Source organism: Saccopteryx leptura, chromosome 12 (assembly GCF_036850995.1).
Source record: "Saccopteryx leptura isolate mSacLep1 chromosome 12, mSacLep1_pri_phased_curated, whole genome shotgun sequence".
Classification (NCBI taxonomy): Eukaryota; Metazoa; Chordata; class Mammalia; order Chiroptera; family Emballonuridae; genus Saccopteryx; species Saccopteryx leptura.
Window position 1 is genome coordinate 37,077,122 of NC_089514.1, and position 24,373 is coordinate 37,101,494.

The 24,373-nt window shown below is 38.5% G+C and overlaps 1 protein-coding gene across 5 annotated transcripts in view; it reads left to right on the forward strand.

Annotated features, from left to right (window-relative positions):
• STEAP2 (STEAP2 metalloreductase) overlaps positions 1 to 19,552 on the forward strand; it is a 31,487-nt gene extending 11,935 nt beyond the window's left edge. For 4 of the 5 annotated variants that reach the window (XM_066354104.1, XM_066354100.1, XM_066354099.1 and 1 more), the window contains 4 exons: positions 6,927 to 7,451; positions 10,925 to 11,452; positions 14,249 to 14,413; positions 17,891 to 19,552. In XM_066354104.1, the coding sequence (XP_066210201.1) occupies positions 6,960 to 7,451; positions 10,925 to 11,452; positions 14,249 to 14,413; positions 17,891 to 18,178 (1,473 nt within the window). In that variant the 5' untranslated portion in view covers positions 6,927 to 6,959 and the 3' untranslated portion in view covers positions 18,179 to 19,552. Of the gene's footprint in view, positions 1 to 6,639; positions 6,690 to 6,926; positions 7,452 to 10,924; positions 11,453 to 14,248; positions 14,414 to 17,890 lie in introns of those variants that run through there. The other variant, XM_066354103.1, reaches the window with a different exon arrangement.
• Positions 19,553 to 24,373: the final 4,821 nt, after the last annotated feature.

Consider the following 24,373-nt stretch of genomic DNA (forward strand, 5'->3'; position numbering starts at 1 on the left):
TTTTTATGTCATTATAATCTTCTCACAAATGAGTTGAATAACCAATTGGAACTGCTGAAAACAGGCAATATATGCACGTGTCACAAATGATGAAATACTGCGCCTTTGATGTTGAAGTGTGCAACAGCCACATATATAACAGAAGGTGTCAGGACTATTCTTACATTTACGCCTACTCAAAGAAGCCATGATTCAATCTTAAAACAAAATAATAGGGTGTTTTTTATCAGATAATAACTTTTTACATTTAAAAACAACTACAATTATGTAAAAGTGATGTTTGTAAAACATTAATTGCCTTGTGGTTATGTTCAATCCAAGAGTCCGTTGCCCTTTAACTCCAGTTTAAAAACCAATGCATGCCATTAACTGTAACAAAAAGAGATTAAATTTGTATAAAAACTAGAGCATGCACCAAAAAACGGATTTCAGATTTGGAATCAGCAATGCAGAAATATATAGAAACAGTTCTAAAACCTCATGCAACAGAAAACAAAACAAAAAAATTGTTCCCCAATCCAATTACAATATTATTTTAGTTTTAGATGTACAACTTCATGATTCAACATTTTTATGCATTCCAAATTGATCCTACGATAAATCTATTTACCTTCTGTCATCATACAAAGTTATTAATACAATATTATTGAGTATGTACTCTGTGCTGTTTGCTATATCTCTGTGGCTTCCTTATTTTATAACTGGAAGTGCCCCTTAATCCCACTTGACCTGTATTTTCCATCTACCCCTCATTTCATCTGGCAACCACCAGTTTGTTCTCTGTATGTATGAATCTGTTTCTGTTTTATTTCTTTACATTGCCATGTCAGTGAAATTATACAGTATTTCACTTAGCACAATACCTTCTAGGTCCATCTATGTTGTTGCAAATGGCAAGATTTTGTTCTCTTTTATGGTTGAGTAATATTCTATCACATATATATTTATATATTGTAGATATTTATATGTATCTATAAATTCATTTGTTTATTGATGGACACTTAGGTTGTTTTCAAATCTTGGCTATTGTAAATAATGCCACAGTGAAAATAGGGTACATATTTCTTTTCAAGCTAGTGTTTTTAGCTTCTTCAGATGAATACCCGGGAGTAGAATCACTGGGTCCTATGGTAGTTCTGTTTTTAACTTTTTGAAGAACCTCCATACTGTCTCCACAGTGGCTATACCAGTTTACATTCCCACAACAGTGCAGAAGGGCTCCTTTTTCTCTATATCCTTGCCAACACTTGTTATTTTTGGGGTTTTTGCTAATAGTCATCTGATGGGTGTGAAGTGGTATCTCATTGTGATGTTGAGCAATGTCTCTTATGCCTGTTGGCCATCTGTGTGTCTTCACAGACAATAGGAAAATGTCTATTAAGATCTTCTGCCCATTTTTAAGCCAGATTGTTTGTTTTGGTTCCATATACTTTTCCCCATATTTTTATTTAAAAATGAAATTTAATGGCATGACATCAATCAATAAGAGTACATAGGTTTCAGCTAAACATTTCTATCTCATTCAAACTGTTGTTTGTGTTGTGTCCATACACTTTTTAAAAAATTGCTGTAGATCAGTGATAACTTTATATTGGGGTTGGAAACCAGTGCCCTGGCAATTTTAAGGTAAGGTTGCAGAAAACCAAATTTAACTTTGTGTCCTTACAGTTTTAAGCTTCAGTGAACCTGTAGTGTACTGTCATAAACATGGCTGAAAGCGGTATTATGTAATTTAGAGATTATTTTGTAAGTACAATTTTATATATATGAATGACTTGAGGTAAGAGAATACCACGTGCTATTTGCATTCCCAGATTTTCTAGAGTATCTACACTGTACAATCTAGTTTTTAATTATACGATGAGGTGAGATTTTTTTCTGAGTTTTTATTCTAGGTACAACTTGTCTCTTTTTACCTAGAATGTAAATTTCTTGAGGGTAAGCACCATGCTTCTTTTGTCCTTTATCTCTCTGTGCAAGATACACAGTGGTCTCAAGAAATTCATACTGGGTCACAGCAGGTTAGATCTGTCTTGAGATTACAGTAGCATCATTTCTTGCCAATGGGAATATACAATGTAAAATTTTTTTTGTTTTTGTTTTTGTTTTACAGAGAGTCAGAGAGAGGGATAGATAGAGACAGACAGACAGGAACAGAGAGAGATGAGAAGCATCAATCATCAGTTTTTCGTTGCAACACCTTAGTTGTTCATTGATTGCTTTCTCATATGTGCCTTGACTGTGAGCTTTCAGCAGACGGAGTAACCCCTTGCTCAAGTCAGCGACCTTGGGTCCAAGCTGGTGAGCTTTTGCTCAAACCAGTTGAGCCTGTACTCAAGCTGGCGACCTAGGGGTCTCGAACCTGGGTCCTTCCGCATCCCAGTCCGATGCTCTATACACTGCGCCACTGCCTGGTCAGGCACAATGTAAGTTTTTTAGTATTCTTTTTGTAAATGCTAGGCTAACTTCCTTCAGCTATGAACATTATTCATTTTTATGGATATCACAAGTGTTCATTAGCTTTAGCTCAGCTATTAACCAAGCTGTTAATTCAAGTGGTAGCTTGGCAAACTAGAAATTGATTGATGAGATTTTGCTCCAGAGTCTCAGCACCAAATGTTCCCCACAGCTTGTGGCCATGAGTGGGTCTTAGGTCTGTGTATGGGTGAGTTCTGTAGGACTCTCCTTGGTCCTTTCTTCTTCCCTCCCTCTAAAAGGAGGGCGGTCTGTGTAGTCCCCAGAAGACAAATAGGTTGCTAGCCTGGGTTCTTTAAAAGGGACCCAGCCACCATTCACATTTTGTTTGTATTAATACATCTAGTTCTTTGGTTGGTTTTGATCCAAAAATTGGAATTATTTCAACATTTTATCTGTTTTGTAGCTAAAATTCCTAAGCCTTTAGCTCTGGATTTACCTAAAACAGTCCTCAGCTGAGACTCTTGTTGTAACTATTTAAAGTTAGTACTGATTTTAGAGAATACACTGTGTCCGTAAAATCATGGTGCACTTTTGACTGGTCACAGGAAAGCAACAAAAGACGAAAGAAATGTGAAATCTGCACCAAATAAAAGGAAAACTCTCCCAGTTTTATACCTATTCAGTGCAGTTCGATGTGGGCTCATGCACAGATTTTTTAGGGCTCCTTAGGTAGCTATCCCATATAGCCTCTACAGACTCGTCACTGACTGATGGCCTACCAGAACGGGGTTTCTCTACCAAACTGCTGGTTTCTTTCAACTTCTTATCCCACCGAGTAATGTTATTCCTATGTGGTGGCTCTTCATTATAAACACGCTGATATTCACGTTGCACTTTGGTCATGGATTCTAATTTAGCGAGCCACAGAACACACTGAACTTTCCTCTGTACCGTCCACATCTCGACTGGCATGGCCGTGGGCTGCTCCGCTGTATACACGGTGTTATGTCATCATCTGTGCATGCGCACATGCTGCCACATCATCCTACAGAAACTGGGAGGCTTTTCCTTTTATTTGGTGCAGATTTCACATTTCTATCGTCTTTTGTTGCTTTCCTGTGACCAGTCAAAAGTGCACCAGGACTTTATGGACACACTGTATATTTGCAGATGATATTATGAGATCTCAACAATTTTAAGATGCCTCAAAAAATGTTTGCTCTGCAGTTTTACAGTGAGCAGAGGTGGGAAGACTCGTATTTATATTCTAGTTGGGTCACTAAAAACTTCAGCAAATCACTAAAATTCTCTCACCCTGTTTCCTCATCTTTAAGATGGGGGTAATATGCACTGCACGGCCATTGAGAATTCAATAAGATAATATTACATATGAAAATGTGCACTATTAAATAGCTCACCAGCATATTTTAGTGTTAAATGCTTTCAACAGTACACAATCCATCTCTCAGATCCTTTGCAGATTATCTTTCTCTTTCTCGGAGTTACTTTTATATTCCTTAAAACTATAATGAAAAGAGTCTCATTGCCTGACCCGTGGTGTTTCAGTGGATATAGTGTCGACCTGGAACGCTGAGTTTGCTGGTTTGAAATCTTGGGCTTCCCGGGTCAAGGTACATGTGAGAAGCAACTACTATGAGTTGATGCTTCCATTCTTTCCCCTGCCTTTCTCTATCCTCCCTCTAAAATCAATAAATCAATTCTTAGAGGGAGGGAGAGAGAGAAGAGTCTCATTTATTAGACCAACATTTATTTGCAGTCACAGTCACACCATTAAAAGGTTCAGTTGGAACTTGCCACTAGAAATATAATGTGAATAAGGCTCAAACATGTTAGAAGAAATTGCCATAAATATGTATAAAAATACATGGTATAATGAGGCTCATAGGTGACATTATTATGTCCTAATGTATTTTTACCTGTTCATATCCTGATTTTCTGAAGGGATTTGAATTTGCTTTGTAAAATGAGCAGATAACTGACATTGTTTCACTTTTGTTTTGATTTTAGTTTGAAAAGGCTTTGATCGTCATAATTTCTTAGATTTAAAGATTTTTGCAATTCTTACATTTTGCGAGATGCTACAATCTCTATTCAGAAGGAGTTAGGACTGTGGTATAGGACGTGGGTTCCTGTGTGTGAGTCTGGTAACCCTCTTACCCTTAGATTACATATATGACTAGGATTCAGTTGATCAGCTCACTATGAATTGGCAAATGAAATGATCATTTATTACATTACTTCTGGTTCTTTTAACTGCTCCTGAACAATCAAGGTAGCCCACAATTTCTCCAAGAGGAAGTTGATGGTTTTGTTACTACCCTCCTAACCTTCTGGATGCCTGGAATCACTCCAAGGGGAAGCAGATAATTACCATCCCTTCTCTCTTGAAAAATGTGAAGAGAAGCATGTGTAAGAGATTAAAAATAGTGAGTTTCTTCTTCCCAGCATCTGAGTTAGACATGAAGACCACTACGTAATGCTGAGGAGTAATGATACGACCATCGAAGAGGAGTATAATAATATGACCACAACTCTTCCCTGTTCCCCCCATGCCCAAAGAAAAACATTTTCTTAAATTCCTTACATGTGCCCAAATGATACATGCCTTGAACTGCCTGGATTCTAGTCCTGGCTCCCCCAACTTTCTCTCTCATGACCTTGAACAAATTATCCTCTGCGTGTCTCAATTTCTTCATCTTCAAAATGGGCATGACAATATTAGCATACCTGTGCCCAGGGTGAGTGTAGAAATCCAATCAGTTAATAAATAAAGCACAAACAAAGCTGGCAAAGAATGTGCTGTAATGAATATTAGGTAATATTATACTGTCTTTCTAAAGATTAATTTACTGGGTTATTTGGGAGTCATTGAATGTGATCTGTTTCTAGGGTAAAATATTGAATATTCCTGGCTCCAGTTATTTCACATTTTATTTAGTAAAAACTCAAAACCATGTTTTTGAAACATTCCACCTATTTCTGTAAAATTCATTAAATCCTCTGAAGTGATCCACATCTGTTTTTAGCATAAAAGAAATTGTGCAATGGAGAAAGAAAAAAAGAGTATTTTTCATTCATTCTCATTCGTGACTGATTCATGGTAATCTGATTGGTATTTTTGAACAAGTTATTATGAGCATTTCAAATGTTAGTCATTTAAATAAAGAAGAAGTTGACAGTTTTTTTCAGAAAGAGTAATTGCACCATATTCTATTCCACCAAGGAATAAAAGAAGAAAAAGATTTCATAATTATTGTGCAATTTAAGACCATGAACACACTACTAACATCCTTTTCACAGAGAAACTATCTTTCTCAATGATAAGTTACAGGCTGTAGTGAATGAGAGAAGCCAATGATATTTAATTAACTCTTTGTTTTGTTTTTTTTTTTTGTTTTGTTTTTTTTTCATTTTTCTGAAGCTGGAAACAGGGAGAGACAGTCAGACAGACTCCCGCATGCGCCCGACCGGGATCCACCCGGCACGCCCACCAGGGGGCGACGCTCTGCCCACCAGGGGGCGATGCTCTGCCCATCCTGGGCGTCGCCATATTGCGACCAGAGCCACTCTAGCGCCTGGGGCAGAGGCCACAGAGCCATCCCCAGCGCCCGGGCCATCTTTGTTCCAATGGAGCCTCGGCTGCGGGAGGGGAAGAGAGAGACAGAGAGGAAAGCGCCGCGGAGGGGTGGAGAAGCAAATGGGCGCTTCTCCTGTGTGCCCTGGCCGGGAATCGAACCCGGGTCCTCCGCACGCTAGGCCGACGCTCTACCGCTGAGCCAACCGGCCAGGCATTTTGATGCCTATTTTTCTTAAGATATTATTTAGGTGCCAACATTCATTTTTAGTACTGATTTATCTTAGTCTCATTTAATAAAGTCACTCACTAGCTACTGTGGTTTGTAGGATAGTTTATAGACTCTACCCCAAATGACTCCAGACAGTTGGATTTAAATAGTTGGGTTTTTTATGGTTTTTCTGTCTTCTGTGGTCCTGTGTGCAAGCGTGTCCTATCATAGTCCTTTCTACCTCTAGCAGCTTCTCTGGTTTGCTGCCTCTGATCTGTCAAGAAACTGAGCAAATCAAGCAAGTTCTAGGTGAAGCATCAATCTCTTCCTTTCGTGCCTAAGTGCCTTGCCACTCAACTAAGAGTCTGCAGACCAGCCAGTCAGCTCACCTTACTAGTAAAGCAGAATCTTGGGCCTCACTCCAGAATTACTGAATCAGAATCGACGTTTTAACAGGATTCTCAGGTAATTCATGAGCACGTTAAAATTCGAGAGGCCCCACTGTAGTACATCAACTTTGTGTCGGTTCATTTTTATGTTTTACGACCCTTTTTTAGCTAACTTGGTCTGGCTGTGTTCTGGGTTTTATAGCTTGCTGAAATGTTTTACCTCTAGAAGCCAGGAACATATATATCATGATGCTGAAGTGCATTAATGTTTGGGAAGAGGTAATTGACAAACATTTTATTTTCCATCCCCTAGGGTATCCCTGGTGATCTTGGAAGAGTCTGTACCATGGAATCGATCTCTGTGATGGGAAGCCCTAAGAGCCTTGGTGAAACTTTTTTGCCTAATGGCATAAATGGTATCAAAGACGCCAGGAAGGTCACTGTGGGTGTAATTGGAAGTGGGGATTTTGCCAAATCCCTGACCATCCGACTTATTAGATGTGGCTATCATGTGGTCATAGGAAGCAGAAATCCTAAATTTGCTTCTGAATTTTTTCCTCATGTGGTAGATGTCACTCATCATGAAGATGCACTGACAAAAACAAATATAATATTTATTGCTATACATAGAGAACATTACACTTCCTTGTGGGACCTGAGACATCTGCTTGTGGGGAAAATCCTGATTGACGTGAGCAATAACATGAGGATAAACCAATACCCAGAATCCAATGCTGAGTATCTGGCTTCCTTGTTCCCAGATTCACTGATTGTCAAAGGATTTAATGTTATTTCAGCGTGGGCACTTCAGCTAGGACCTAAGGATGCCAGCCGGCAGGTATGTTTTTTAAAATTTTATTCTTGTTTATCTTGTATTTTGTAGTTACGTAGTTAAACAGATATCATACATTTGAAAACCAAATTCTGACACCCTTCAATGATTATCATTTTGAAACTATGTAAGAACACCTGAAAGTTCCTGTCCTGGCATTGTAGGGGCACATTTCCATTCTCAAAACCATGTGGACAGCTGAGAAAATAACTCGGACCAGCAAATTCATTGACTAATGAGACACATTGCATTGACTCTCTCCTTGCTTCCTCAGAAACAGAAACAACAGAAGACATGACCTCTTTCTTTCCCTCCTTCCCTCCCAACCTTCTTTCCTTTCTCTTTTTTCTTCCCTCTTTTTTCCTTGCAGCTATTTGGTGACAGTATTCTGTCTCTGTATGAAATACAATTTAATGTGATCCTCAAGGAGAATGCTTTAGAAATACCTTTTTCTTTTACGTAGATTATTCATAGAACTTAGTAGTACAGGTTGTTAAAGTGAAGATTTTACTCCATATGGGGAAGATGGAGGCAGATTGGGTTTCTTAAGTTCTCTTTTGGTCAAGGGGTTCTGTCAAGTTTAACTTGAAAATAAAAGCAGGCAGGGAACTCCATCAATGCCTTTGTGGAATGAGTGTTTATTAGTAAACCTAAAATAGTGTACCTTAAAAATCTCTTAAATGTGTGGTTATGCATTATAATTAACCATGATGATAGCATTATTTTATTATTTTTGTCCATAAAGACAGTTGATTAGGTATCTTAAAAAATAAATTCGCCCTGGCCGGTTGGCTCAGTGGTAGAGCGTCGGCCTGGCATGCGCAAGTCCCGGGTTCGATTCCCGGCCAGGGCACACAGGAGAGGCGCCCATCTGCTTCTCCACCCCTCCCCCTCTCCTTCCTCTCTGTCTCTCTCTTCCCCTCCCACAGCTGAGGCTCCATTGGAGCATAAAGATGGCCCAGGCGCTGGGGATGGCTCCTTGGCCTCTGCCCCAGGGGCCAGAGTGGCTCTGGTAGAGACAGAGCGACGCCCCCTGGTGGGCAGAGCATCGCCCCCTGGTGGGCATGCCAAGTGGATCACGGTCGGGCGCATGCGGGAGTCTGACTGTCTCCCCATTTCCAGCTTCAGAAAAATACAAAAATAAATAAATAAATAAATAAATTCAAGTATAGTATCACTGTATGCTGCATATCAGTCACTAGAACCATTCTCTTTCAGGCCTTTAATTTAGAAGGCTAGTAAAAGAGTATATGTTTTCCAACTTTCCTAGAGGCTATTTCTGAATTCTTTTTTCCATTTGCATATCCACCAAAGTTTAGCAGTAGATTAAATTAGGGATAAACTTGAATTTAATCCTTTGCCAATGTTTCTGATCATTTTAATTCTTTAACAACAAAAAATTTTGTGGAACGATTTACTCAAAGTGAACTACAAAAATACTTTCATTTGTATTTCATAGTCCTCATGTCCTATTTATGAATGTTTGGTTTATACTTTTAAGTTTATTATAAAATATCATAATTTATAGGGTTTTTTCCAATGAATAAAAAAGTTTACTTCACTATTGTCACAACTATAATACATTAATTTAGAATGCTTTTCCTTATTTCTTTATTTTATAGGTATTGTTGCCCACTCCATTTTAGAGATTCATGAACGTTTGTATAATAATACAGACTTTGTCACTTATTTGCCTAATATTAGGTCAAATTAATAATCCAAAGGGCTTTGCCTGATCAGGCAGTGCATAGAACTTTGGACTGGGACATGGAGTACCCAGGTTCGAAACTCTGAAGCAGGGGTCCCAAACTTTTTACATGGGGGGCCAGTTCACTGTCCCTCAGACCATTGGAGGGCCACCACATACAGTGCTCCTCTCACTGACCACCAATGAAAGAGGTGCCCCTTCCGAAAGCGAGGTGGGGGGGCGGATAAATGGCCTCAGGGGGCCGCATGTGGCCAGCGGGCCGTAGTTTGGGGACGCCTGCTGAAGTCACCAGCTTGAGCGTGGGCTCATCCGGCTTGAACATGGGCTCACTTGAGCCTAAAGGTTGCTGGCTTGAAGCTCAAGGTCACTGGCTTGAGCTCAAGGTCACTGGCTTGAGCAAGGGGTCACTTGCTCTGCTGTAGCCGCCCCCCATCAAGGCACATATGGAAAGCAATAAAAGAACAACTAAGGAGCCGCAAGGAACAATTAATGCTTCTCATCTCTCTCCCCTCCTGTCTGTCTGTCCCTATCTGTCCCTCTCTCTGTCCCTCTCTCTGTCTCTGTCACACACACACACACACACACATACACACACACACACACACACACACAAATCCAAAGAGCTTTATATTGTCAGCATAATGTAAAAAGGTTTAGCATGCAAATGTTTCAATATGGTCTGTTCCAGAACCCTTATCTAAAAATCTTCAGGGTTAGATAGATTTAGGAATTTGTTTTTCCCAAACATTACTCAGAGACATAATAGCAGTATTTTTCTAGCCCTAAGTGAAATGACCTATCCTTAAATAATAGTGGCTCGCTCTAGCAATGGACTTAGTGTTCAACAAAAATTTGTTGAACTCTCATCCACAGTAGTATATCTAAGAGGTTTTGATAGTTTGAAAGCCCGTGGTCACCCTCACCCATTATGTCATCACTGTTCCTATAGAGCTAACACCTTAGTGTTTGTTAGAAAAAGGCAGTTGATTTACTTTTTTAAACTAGCTAAGCCTTATAATACCATTTCCCCCTCTCCAGGTAGATTATCATCGTTTAAAGATGAAAGAATCCCATATTCTGACCAATGAAATAATATCCTTGAGATAATCCATGTTTTTCAGAGGTATTTGGCGAATTGGTTTCTAAGCCCCAAAATTAAATGTTATAAGTAATACAGCAGCAAAATGATATAATTTTAGAGGCTTTCATTGCAAATTCAGTCCAGAATCCATGCCCAACTTCTCTCTTTAAGAATATCTGTAAAGGGCAGTGCTTACAATCACTCTACTAGACGGAATCAGTTAGTCCTACAACTAAATATTACCCAGGAAAGCTTAGACAGCCAGCCAGCCTCACCCTACTCCCTGTGGGGTGGGGGAGAGCTAGAGGTGAGGGACACGACCCGCAGCCCAAACTCCACCCAGCCCCCACTGACAGGAAGGCCTTAAATCACCAGTGCCACTGAACCATGAGGTCTAGAAACCTTTCTTTTCTCCTGCCTTCCTTTCCCCGAGGACTTCCTGATCTCTGGTTCTAGCTTGATTTTTCTGCATTTTATTTCCATGTCATCTCAGGTAGTAGGGACTTTGTTGTTTTTAACGATGCTATTTTAATCTATTGATAAATACAAAATTAATAACTTTTCTCTCCTTAACGTCTTGCATCACTCAGGGTCATCACAAGTGATGTTCCAGAGATTAAGTGGAGCGTAGGATTATTCCCATTTTCAAAAGCAACAATAGTAATGGTGTGTCTTTTGTTTTTCCTGAAGGTTTATATTTGCAGCAACAATATTCCAGCTCGACAACAGGTTATTGAACTTGCCCGGCAGTTGAATTTTACGCCCGTTGACTTGGGATCATTATCATCAGCCAGAGAGATTGAAAATTTACCTCTGCGACTGTTTACTCTCTGGAGAGGGCCAGTGGTGGTAGCCATAAGCCTGGCCACATTTTTCTTTCTTTATTCCTTTGTCAGAGATGTGATACATCCATATGCTAGAAACCAGCAGAGTGACTTCTACAAGATTCCTATTGAGATTGTGAATAAAACCTTGCCCATAGTTGCCATTACTTTGCTGTCCCTGGTGTACCTGGCAGGTCTTCTGGCAGCTGCTTATCAACTTTATTACGGCACTAAGTACAGGAGGTTTCCACCTTGGTTGGAGACCTGGCTACAGTGCAGAAAGCAGCTTGGATTACTAAGCTTTTTCTTCGCTTCGGTCCATGTTGCCTACAGCCTCTGCTTACCAATGAGAAGGTCAGAGAGATATTTGTTTCTCAACATGGCTTATCAGCAGGTATGGAGCATGTCTGTTACTTATCTAATGCTTAATATAATTTGTAAAACATAAGATTAAAAACAGGGTACAACTTTGCATACCTTGGTATATATGGGGCAGGGAAAGTATTGTTTTTAAACAATCTTTCTGCATAACAATTATGCGGCTAATGCAAAATCATTTAGGGGGAGAGCTGCAACCATTCCTTTCTTTGCAGAATAGAAGCAGAGAAATAAAGAATTGGGTTTTTTCTTTTTTTTAAGTTATTACTGCAATGATTGCTTTCAGTACTGACAAGCTCATTAGTTGAGTGTTTTGTAATTGGTTATGTTCCATGAAATGTTAAAGCAATTCTTATTAAATGTATACAATCAAATCAGGACCAGTGAAAACAAAAGGCCAAACAGGAGATGTGCACTTACAAGGTTTTTGTTACCAAAATGCAAGAAAGATCCTAGTTCCTTGAGTGAAGCTTTTCTAGCCCTTGTCTCAAGAACATCCCAAGGAGAACCTCATGGGAGGAGCGTAATGATGGAGTCGACTAGGATTTCCTCCGTAACTCCCATTCAGCGAATGTTCCATAAAGGATGTCATTGAAGCCTTTGATGTAACATTTCTCAGTGAAAGCTGAGGACACTGCACCAGAACAAATGTGTAAAAGCTTTTCCTTTTATAGGGAACCAAGGCATCCTGGTCCAAGTATCTGGCATTTAGTACTTACATGTGTTTCAAAAATGACACTGTAAAATAATTTTTTTTTTTAATTAATACATCAATGTTTTCTAAGCTGGTCTTTCCCTAAAAATACTATTTCTCTTAACTGAATACCGAGGCTTTGATGTCTGCTCTCCCAGCTTCCTCCCTCCTTCAAGTCATTCGCTTAGATCTCACCTCCTCAATGAGGCTGACATTGGACACTATAAATTCTGCTACCAGCTTCTGACTCAACCCTGGTACTCTCAGTCCTTCTCCCTCTGCTCCACTTTCTCTCCTGTCAATAACAATTTACCACCTCTAACACCCTTTGTATTTTCTTTGTTTATTATACTTACTGTTGTCTGCCTTCTCTCATCAAAATGTACTACTAAACAAACTCAAGGAACCTGGAGGCTTTGCTAGAAATAAATGATAAAGATTTATACAAGGCTCTTGGAGTGTGCCAACTTGTAATGCAGCTAGGCAAAAACGCAAAGAAGAAAGAAAAGTTAAGAAGTCTTAATTAAAAAGTGTATTCTTGAAAAATGATCAGTCCTGCATTCTTAGCCTGGGCATAGGTCCAGGACAGTTAACAGTTAGATGTCAGGCAGTCAGGATGATGGAGGTCAGGTGTTCAAGAAGATGGACAACAGGAGGTTCGGTCAGGTCCCAATGGTCTGAATAATGGATGTCAGGTGGATGTATACATGAGTCCTTCAGGGAGTAATTAGAGGGTTTCCTGGAGGTCCAGATGTACAGTATATGTAGGCATTAATACTCTGGAAAGTTAAAGAAAGTTTAACTTTCCAGGCTAGTTAGAACAAGAACGGAGTGTTTCCTCATACCTCAGCCTTCATAATATATATTAATAATTGTAGCAGCTTGCTTAAAAGGACTCCATTTTATGTATTTCCTATCTTTATTCTTTCCTCAGTAAGTTTATGAGAGGAGGGATCTGTCCATTTTGTTCACTGATATATGCCTCGTGCCTAGAACCGTGCCTGGCCCATAGTGGACAGTCTGAAAGCATATTTGTGGAATGAAGTAGGTGGGCAGGTAGACCCAAGCTGTAACCTCGGGGTATACCAAGGTATGCTGTTCTGTGTTGTACAGACATCAGACAAGATGATAAGAGCTTTTATCCACAGAGGACCTCTCTGGACCTAAGGGCTAAGATATAGCTTTTCTTTGTTTTAATTTCAAGTATGTTTGGTTAACTGGAACTGGACAATATTAAGTTGGCATTAAATTAGAGTCTGTTCTCCCTGATACTTACTTAAATCAAAGCTTAGCCCAAGGAGTCCAAATCCTTGACTTATACTCTGCTATTATTTGCATGTAAATAGACTATGCTAAAAGTAGTCCCTATGCAGAATACCACACATTCAGAGTTAATCAAGCCTGACTTGACTTGATTAAATATACATTATTAATGGAAGGGGAGACATTTGGGAAAGTGCTGTATAGGAATGAGGCAGATGGACAGTTGGAAAAGTATATTAAACAATGAGGCAATTCAAGTGGATCAATATTTGCATTCAGTAGGGCATTATCCTCAGGGAAATCTCTGCTTCCTGTGGAAAGGAAGGTGAGAAGAAAGACGTAAATCAATATATAAATATTCTTGACGTCAGAAAAGAACACACAGAAGTAGTTTAGAAATTCCCTTCCTGGATTTTAAGTTGAACTAACTCCAGAATGTACCCAAAATATTCAAGCAAGTTTAAGCCAGCCTGTAAAACTACCTCAAAACTAAGTCTAACTGCCAATACTTCATGTCACCCTAGAACCAACCACTAGGCATTTCGTGGTCTTAGGATGCCAGAGCCCTTGTAACCATGATGCTTTACGAATGTGATGGCGGGTTTGCCCACTCTTCTCACATGGATGAAGGGAAGGAGAACATCTGGGTTCCCTTTGTGTTTAACTCTGCATTCTCTTTATTTCACGCCTAGAACAGTACCATCCAGTAATAGGCTCTCCGTAATAGTTTGTTAACTTGAATTAATACAACTTAAATATGTCCATATGTGACTTTTTTTATGCCAAGAATGAACTCTGTGCTGAGTCAGTTAATGTCCTACCAAATAAAGGAAATCAAATTTGCTCTCTTATTAGGTTCATGCAAACATTGAAAACTCTTGGAATGAGGAGGAGGTCTGGAGAATTGAAATGTATATCTCCTTTGGCATAATGAGCCTGGGCTTACTCTCTCTCCTGGCAGTCACATCCATCCCTTCAGTGAACAATGCTTTAAACTGGAGGGAATTCAGTTTTATTCAGGTATGTGAGGTTTTGTTTGATGGGAGAATAAGCTGCATACAATTTAAGTGTTACGCATACTTAAATTTTAAAAATGCGTCTTATACGGAAAGGGGGCCGCCCCCTCGCCCGTCACGCAACGCACGTTCCACGTTCCTGGGGAACCTGGTGCTAAACCATTGCCGACCTGCTTCTGGGTCGGGGTTTTGTACGTAGCAGAGCAGCTCCCTCGCTGCGATCTGTTGAAAGTCAGCCCTCGACACAAGGGCTTGTAAATAAAAGAATTAAAAAAATGCGTCTTGCCCTGGCCAGTTGGCTCAGCGGTAGAGCGTCGGCCTGGCGTGCGGGGGACCCGGGTTCGATTCCCAGCCAGGGCACACAGGAGAAGCGCCCATTTGCTTCTCCACCACCACCCCCCTCCTTCCTCTCTGTCTCTCTCTTCCCCTCCCGCAGCCAAGGCTCCATTGGAGTAAAGATGGCCCAGGCGCTGGGTGGCTCCTTGGCCTCTGCCCCAGGCGCTAGAGTGGCTCTGGTGGTGGCAGAGCGACGCCCCGGAGGGGCAGAGCATCGCCCCCTGGTGGGCAGAGCGTCGCCCCTGTTGGGTGTGCCGGGTGGATCCTGGTCGGGCGCATGCGGGAGTCTGTCTGACTGTCTCTCCCCATTTCCAGCTTCAGAAAAATACAAAAAAAAAAAAAAATGCATCTTATAACCAGAGTGCCTTTGGGGGCTGCATTTCTGCATTATAAGCTTGGAGAACACATACTGTTGGAGGCTACCGAAAGACCATGCTGGTTTAGTGACTGAAAGACCAGTACAGGAGTCTACTGAATAGCATTGCCTGCTTTGCTACAGATAAAAGTTATTGTGGAAAAAAAAAATGAAGTTGGGGATGTGTGAGCTTAGGACAAGTTTAATGCCAAAAGTCAGTGTATTATGAACCAAAGGAATGCAGAATTATTTTATATTTTGAATTATCTTGATATGTCCAGAAAAATCTCACTAATTTGAATTCAAGTGCAAAGAAGGTCAGTCTAATATTTGTAAAGAAATGCATGTGTACACACAAACACAAGTAGTGGCAAACCGGATAACTAGGTTGATGAATTAGCACAAGCAACCAGCCTTACGAACTTGTTTGTAGGCATTTATCATGTAAGTTATATACGTATGTTTATGGTATCTTCAAAGGAGTTTCAGAACACCATTATTCTTTAATAAATCGAATATCCACGTCCATTTATTGTTATCTAATTAATTTGCATATTTAAAAATATACTGCTCACAAAAATGAGGGGATATTTTATTGCTTCTTCATATGAAGTGATAAAATACCCCTCACTTTTGTGAGCAGTATATATAACTCAAACATAGACCCCCACCTATATTTTCATAAAATCAGTATTGGCCGTATTCAGGTGGTTACAGCACTATAATGTTGATGATCCACTTGGTGGTTCACTAAATTTGGGGGGTTTTGCCTATTTGCTTAAGCTTTCTTTTTTTTAATAAAAAAGAAAAATCTCATTCAAATTAAGGGCATATCCCTTGTCTAAATTCTTTTTTTTTTTTTTTGAAAGAAAGAAAATGAATACTTTTCCAACTAAAGGTGCTGGATGAGTGCAAATTATCATTATAAATTTAATCGAGTAGTTACAAACAGAACAATTTTCTGCTAGAGTTTTGATCCTTTCCCAGTAAAGTTAGATGTTACAGCATTCTACGGATGTAAAATCACGTTTATGTAACAGACTATTTCTCAAAGTAAGCAAGTGAACATAATAATTCAGGGAGCCAAGAATGCTGACCTTTTAGATTTGAACCTGTCTCCTGGTTAACTAAAATAATCTCATTTAATAAGGTCAGTAAAGCCACATGTTTGCAATGCTATTTATATTACATATTAATATATGAAATTTTTCATATTTACTTTCAATTAATACAGATGTGTGTATACCCCATGAGAATGCTCTTCAGCACTTAATTTTATTATATATATGTATATATTATGTATGTATACAGATATAAACACACTCATTTTTTTCTAATACACACAACTGGCAGGAATGTGGGTAACCTTTATAAAGAAGTTTAGCAGTTATCAACACCCTTAAGGTAAAACCAGGTGTTTGACTAGCAATCCCACTATAAGAAATCAGTTCTAAAGATATAAGCCAAAATATGGAAAAGGGTTTAAAGTGACATTTCTATAGTTAAAAAGTTGGAAACAGTGAATGAGCAACAAAAGAAATGGTTAAATAAATTATAGCACATCCATTCAATGGACTGTTATACAGCATTAAAGTCATGTTTTCTTTTTCTTTTTTTTGTTTTTTTTGTTTTGTTTTGTATTTTTCCGAAGCTGGAAACGGGGAGGCAGTCAGACAGACTCCCACATGCGCCTGACCGTGATCCACCCGGCATGCCCACCAGGGGGCGATGCTCTGCCCCTCCGGGGCGTCGCTCTTTTGCGACCAGAGCCACTCTAGCGCCTGGGGCAGAGGCCAAGGAGCCATCCCCAGCGCCCAGGCCATCTTTTGCTCCAATGGAGCCTCGGCTGTGGGAGGGGAAGAGAGAGACAGAGAGGAAGGAGAAGAGGAGGGGTGGAGAAGCAGATGGGCGCCTCTCCTGTGTGCTTTGGCCAGGAATCGAACCTGGGACTTTCGCACGCCAGGCTGACGCTCAACCAATGAGCCAACCAGCCAGAGCCAAAGTCATGTTTTCATAATGACATGAGGAAATAGCTCTTCATATAGCAAAGGAACTAACTAGGATGTTAAATTATATGCAATGTGGCCTTATTTGTGTAAAATAAAGCATGATAGAAATACACATGAAAATTTTGAATTGTTTAGTTTGTTCTGTGCCAACTCCGCCATGGACATCACGACTACCCCAAGGCAGGGTAATCACTTGGCAATGATGGGGAGAGGGCTGAGTTTTTTTTGTTTGTTTTTATTATTTTAGAAAGGAGAGAGAGAGGGAGAGAGACAGAGAGAGAGAAAGACCGAGAGAGAGAGAGAGAAGGGGGGAGGAGCAGGAAGCATCAACTCCCATATGTGCCTTGACCAGGCAAGCCCAGGGTTTCGAACCGGCGACCTCACCATTTCCAGGTCGACGCTTTATCCACTGTGCCACCACAGGTCAGGCCTGAATTGTTTAGTTTGGTAGAGAACAAAACAGTAGCCCACAGGGGTCTCCAAACTTTTTACACAGGGGGCCAGTTCACTGTCCCTCAGACCATTGGAGGGCTGCCAAATACAGTGGTCCTCTCACTGACCACCAATGAAAGAGGTGCCCCTTCCAGAAGTGCAGTGGGGGCCGGATAAATGGCCTCAGGGTGCCGCATTGTGGCCCGCGGGCCGTAGTTTGGGAACGCCTGATTTAAGATAAAATAGTTTTATCAAAAAATAAACATGGTATAGCTGGGTAGGCATATTTTTGAGTTTGAATAATGTGTTTCTTATTCTTTATTTCTTTTTCTTCCTCCCCTGCCTGAAGTCTACACTTGGCTACGTCGCTCTGCTCATCAGCACATTCCACGTTTTAATTTATGGGTGGAAACGAGCTTTCGAAGAAGAGTACTACAGGTTTTACACACCGCCAAACTTTGTTCTTGCTCTTGTTTTGCCTTCAATTGTCATTGTGGGTAAGAGCATTTTACTTCTTCCATGCATAAGCCAAAAGCTAAAGAGAATTAAAAAAGGCTGGGAAAAGAGCCAAGTTGTAGAAGAAGGGATTGGGGGAGCAGTCCCTCACCTCTCACCAGAGAGGGTCACGGTGATGTGATGGCGCCGGGCGCTCCCCGATGCCGTGGAGAGCCCCTATTTGCTCATGCCGTTACTTGTGCGACTTCATCCGTGTCCAGTGCCAGTGCGCTGTCAGACGCTGTGGGCTGGACCTTGTTCAGTGCCCTCTCAGCCAAGTAGTAGTAGAATTTTCTTCAAATGTCATTTTTCTTTGTCAATATGAATTTTTGTGGTTAACTTATTGTTGAAACAGATATGGATTTTATGTTTTGCACAACTGTGATATTGTTGTTTTAAAAAGCTATATTCCACAGTCAGGCAAAAACATCTACAGTTAATGAAATAGATACAATATAATGTTAAAAACTTGGCAAACCAGCAGAATTTTAAGTTTTAATATAATTCAATTGATAAGTTTTTTTTCCCTGAAGCTCAAGTAAGGTTTTAATTATTATCCAGTATAAGAAATAGAAATGCATAATCGTATATTTTTTTAAGAAAGGACACATTAATTAACATCTAGGTAAGGGTGCATGGTAATATTTCTATATTTCTCTCATAAGATAGGATTTGAAGAATTCATTAGTTTTGTGAATCAATGTGATTATGTGAACAAACTGAAAAGACAAATTGAACCTGAAATTATATTTAAAATGCATTAGAGACACAAAAGAGATACTGATAACGGGTACCTCATGTAGCATTTTCTTTGGTACATTGTTACAGAACAGTTCCCTTTGAATATTAATATGCTGTCAGGGAGAAGAGTAATACATGGCCTCCAACTTGGGTTTTTCTAATACAGTACCAGTCCTGGAAATCTTGTCACTGTTTCTAGTTAGAGGGAAAATATTATGTTTACTCAGGTAGTTGTCAACTGATCTAGGTTGTTGCACCTTAAGCTAGTCACCACTCTCTGTGGTATGGTTATTTCACAGAAGTTCATTGAGGAAATATAACATGCCACGTACTGTTCTGAGCACTTTACTTGTACTATCCCGTTTAATACTTAAAAACAGTCCATGACAGAAGTGGTTATTATCTTCATTTTACATATGAGGAAACTGAAGGATAGAAAAGTTAAATAACTTTTCCAAGGTCATGGAGTGAGTGGCAGAGCCAGCATTCAAGTCCAGACAGTCTTTTCCAGAGGTTATGATTTCCAGAGGTTATGATTTCCAGTGGTTATGATTTATAGTCATGATGCCAACCTATGTGCTTCCCTTTTTGTATAAGGGTGTTGGCATTCTTGAGAGTGAGTTGTGATTATCAAATTGTGAAATAATCCACAGTTACTTACCTTGAGGGAGGCTCTTGCCTGGAACTTGACCCCGAAGAACCATGGCAGTCCATACACCACTCAACGCAGTGAGGGACTCCAGCGGAGATGGGACCATGGCAGTTTTAATAAAGGGCTGAAGTCCTTCAGAGTCTTAAAAAGTCCCTGTAGGTTAGTTATCTCCTTTTCTCTTCCTGGGAAGTCCTCCTGCCTGCTCAGCCATTCATTTGGGGGCAGTTTGCAAGCATGAAGGATATTAGGATAAGTGGTTAATTATAACTCTACTCCGGAGACATATAATCATACAAATTACTCATAAAATTTTTCAGTGCTGACATTCCACATTGAAATTGCATTTTATTCAAACTTTGCTTAAAATGCCCTACATATTTTCCTATATGCTCTTTCCTAGTAAAATAAAAAATTGCACGCAGGATGCAATTATATGCATTCCTCTGAAATTACAAGATTTCTAAACTTACCCTCTGTGGTACTACTGAATCCAACTGCCAAAAATAAAAGGATTTTGCTTAGTGGAGGCTGCCTTTCCCACCAATGGCTCTTTCCCTATTAAGCATTATGTCAGTTTGAGAAATAACTCATGATTCTCCAATGTTCTCTTGGTAAATTGTAATATCTTTTACTTTTTAACTGAACTCTCCATTTTCTTTATTTTAATTATTGTCTTCCCCTTCTTGATAATCACTTACTTGTTAGTTCTTAGTAGGAATTCAGCTGGGTGATAATTTTTAAAGGTAACCACCGATAAACTACTGTAGTGGACTAGTGAAATTAACAGCATTTTTCAGTAACTCTTGTTCTTTCAACTTCACTGTCTTAAGACCATATGTTCATTTAATGTGAAAATACAATGAAATACTTTTAAAAGTTAGATAACTATTATGTATTGTTGCACATGTATATTAAGTAGCCAATGATATAAATAAAATTATCACTATTAGAGATAAATGGGGCCTTTAAAAATATGAAAAAAAAAGTTTATGAAAATGTATATAAGATGTAACTGCTGTTTCAAATAGTATCTCCTTTTCGCCATTGCAAAGATGAAATTAATTTTGAAGTTTAGAATAAATTAATATATTCATTATAATCCTAAATATTTAAAAACATTTTCTGAAATGCAAAAATATTAAGTTAATTGCTTTATCTAATTGACTTTTAATTGCTTTATTTTACTGTTTCTTACCTCATAATTTTTCTTCATCACTATTTTTTGTAATCATTTTTTTATTTTTTATTTTTTTAAATAATTTTATTTTTAATGGGGCGACATCAATAAATCAGGATACATATATTCAAAGATAACAAGTCCAGGTTATCTTGTCGTTCACTTACGTTGCATACCCATCACCCAAAGTCAGATTGTCCTCTGTCACCTTCTATCTAGTTTTCTTTGTGCCCCTCCCCCTCCCCCTTTTCCTCTCCCTCTCCCCTCTCCCCCCGTAACCACCACACTCTTATCAATGTCTCTTAGTTTCACTTTTATGTCCCACCTACGTATGGAATAATGCAGTTCCTGGTTTTTTCTGATTTACTTATTTCACTTCGTATAGTTATCAAGATCCCACCATTTTGCTGTAAATGATCTGATGTCATCATTTCTTATGGCTGAGTAGTATTCCATAGTGTATATGTGCCACATCTTCTTTATCCAGTCATCTATTGATGGGCTTTTTGGTTGTTTCCATGTCCTGGCCACTGTGAACAATGCTGCAATGAACATGGGGCTGCATGCGTCTTTACGTATCAATGTTTCTGAGTTTTTGGGGTATATACCCAGTAGAGGGATTGCTGGGTCATAAGGTAATTCTATTTTCAGTTTTTTGAGGAACCACCATACTTTCCTCCATAATGGTTGTACTACTTTACATTCCCACCACCAGTGTATGAGGGTTCCTTTTTCTCCACAGCCTCTCCAACATTTGCTATTACCTGTCTTGTTAATAATAGCTAATCTAACAGGTGTGAGGTGGTATCTCATTGCAGTTTTGATTTGCATTTCTCTAATAACTAAAGAAGATGAGCATCTTTTCATATATCTGTTGGCCATTTGTATTTCTTCCTGGGAGAAGTGTCTGTTCATGTCCTCTTCCCATTTTTTTATTGGATTGTTTGTTTGTTTGTTGTTGAGTTTTATGAGTTCTTTGTATATTTTGGATATTAGGCCCTTATCTGAGCTGTTGTTTGAAAATATCATTTCCCATTTAGTTGGCTGTCTGTTTATTTTGTTATCAGTTTCTCTTGCTGAGCAAAAACTTCTTAGTCTGATGTAGTCCCATTCATTAATTTTTGCCTTCACTTCTCTTGCCATTGGAGTCAAATTCATAAAATGCTCTTTAAAACCCAGGTCCATGAGTTTAGTACCTAGTAATCATTTTTTTAAAATCATTACTCTGGCCTCAGAAATATGACTGAATTCTGTTCTTGCTAGATGTGAGAAAGTGCTGGGTAGTTGAAAGTAACAGGGATTTGTTTCCTAATCTGTATTTTGAGAAGTGCCCCTGAAAAAATTATAACAATGTAGAAAATATATCCAGTCTTAGTCCTATGCAAAAAAGTTAAGTAATTTTTTTCCTAAGAAGAAAATAATCCTGGACTGAATCATGCTATTTAGCTTTTTTTGTGCAGAAGTCATATGTCTCCTCTATTAATACTTTTTTAAAATCATATTTCAATATGAATATATTCATGCTAACATATATTTTTAAAAGTGTATGTGAAAATTTAGCTGAGATTGCCTACATGTAGAGATTTTAATTTAAATTTTAAAGTACGAATAAATTATATTTATAGGTATTTATTGAAAATTATTATTTTGTGCTACATATGGGATTGACTAATGAGCTCCAGTGTTAAACTAACTGGTTATTTTCATATAAATTGGCATAATCCTGACTTGATTTAGGAATTTTACTTTGAAAAATAATTTGGTAATGGTAACATAAGGTATATTCATACAGTCAAATTATGAAAATTATTTGTGTAAAAGGACTTCAAGAATATATCATATCCAATTTTTGTATTGTTCATCTATCTAATATGATAAAACCTTAATTCTTTTTAATTGCTTTTTTACATTAATCTATTTCATAATAAATCCTGTATAGAAAGTTCCCCCTGAAAGAGGCTTATTTGTGAAATTTAAGGTTTCTTATGTGAAATTTTAAATAAAGTACCATGTGTAATTCATAAGTATGACTTTAGGAACATTATAAACAGTGAACCTATGTCAGTCTATAAAATTTGTTTTTGAAATAAGTATTTAAACAGCTTAAAATGTCATTTTGAAATTATTTTGTAAATTCATGACTTAAAGCATTGCTACACATAACACAACAGACTTTGGTCCAATGTGATTGATGTGTCATCCAGAAAAGGAGATGCTCCATTTTCAAATGTTCATAAGTCAGTAAGTCAGTAAAACAAATTCTGGTATATATTCAGTATATATAATTGTTCTAAATGGAACTGTAATAATTTTAATGGAAATACCATCTAGTCTTACCTTTGAACAGTGAATTTTACAGAAATGAAAAGGTTCTTCAATTTTTTTAATGTGAAAAATTATTAAGTGCTAATATTCAGAGATTCTTCTCATATAGCACCAAAATATGTTTAGTTCCATCTAACACATGTACATAGTGAGATCTTTAGCTTTCCAGATCATTGGATGGCCATCATGCAGCCATTCAAAATTAGGGCAGACTACATGGATGTTCCTCGTGACTAGACGGGCCTACGTTAAATCTCCAAAGCAGGTGCTCCTGTATGATTTCCAACATGCCAACCTCTGGGAAATATTCCTTAAGAGTTTCTTTAAAAGTTTTACATATACTGCTCACAAAATTTAGGGGATATTTCAAAATGAAGAAGAAGCTATAAAATATCCTCTAATTTTTGTGAGCAGTGTAGTTTTTCAGCTATCCAACCTGAATAGGGACTGAAAGTTATCTCAATGTCTAGTTACCCTACTTCTTTAAAAGCTGTCTATCAATTCCTCAACTGCCCTTGCGTTGGATGTTCCCATGTGACCGACCGTTGTCCACAGTGAGATGGATGGACTACGTGAGAATGTATGAGTGACTTCCTGGAATGGAAGTCTCTTCCAAGGAAAGCTGCATGGGTTCTTTATCTTATTCTTCCATCTTGCTGCTGGAATTTTCCAAGAGGACCAAGGCCACACCCTAAGGAAGACATGATAGAGACTAAAAGGATCTTGACTTTACTACTTGGACTGCCTTTTCAAGCCATTGTAAATTTGGGTTTCTTTATATGAAGTCAAAAATCAATCCATTCTGGCCTTCAGCTTTTTTGTCACGATACCGTTTAACACTGTTTGAATAAACTAGAATGCAATAATTCTTACCTTTAAAAGTTTTTAAAGGACAATGTACAATTCACATTAGAATTGATTTTCCATTGTTAATTAATTATAACTCATCTTCTTGCCTTGATTAGATATTTTGTATCTGCTTAGAAAATAATCTTCTTTATAACTGTGTAATAGACATTTGCTAAAATGCTGTAATCTCCAAATTATCACTGTCAAATTACATGCCATGTTTTTATATCATTCTCATAGATCTGCCTTATAAACATCTAAATAAAAATACTATTTAATGTGTTTAAACTTCTTCTTGAGATGTTGTACTGTATACAAATAAATTTTTCTTTCTTAGTGAATATTAATTCTAATATTTAATGGAAGCCATCTAAGACTTTTCTGTTTCTTTTTAGAAGCATCCAAAGGGAAATGCATGTATATTTCTTGGGAATTGTATTTGGTTTTGCCAAAGTAGTCATTTAGAAAAACATCCATCTAATGAGTTGGCATTCTTAAAATTAATTCTTTATATATATTTTATTTATTGATTTTTGAGAGAAGATATTTAGAGAGAAAGGTGTATGTGTGTGTGTGGGGGGGGGGAACAGGAA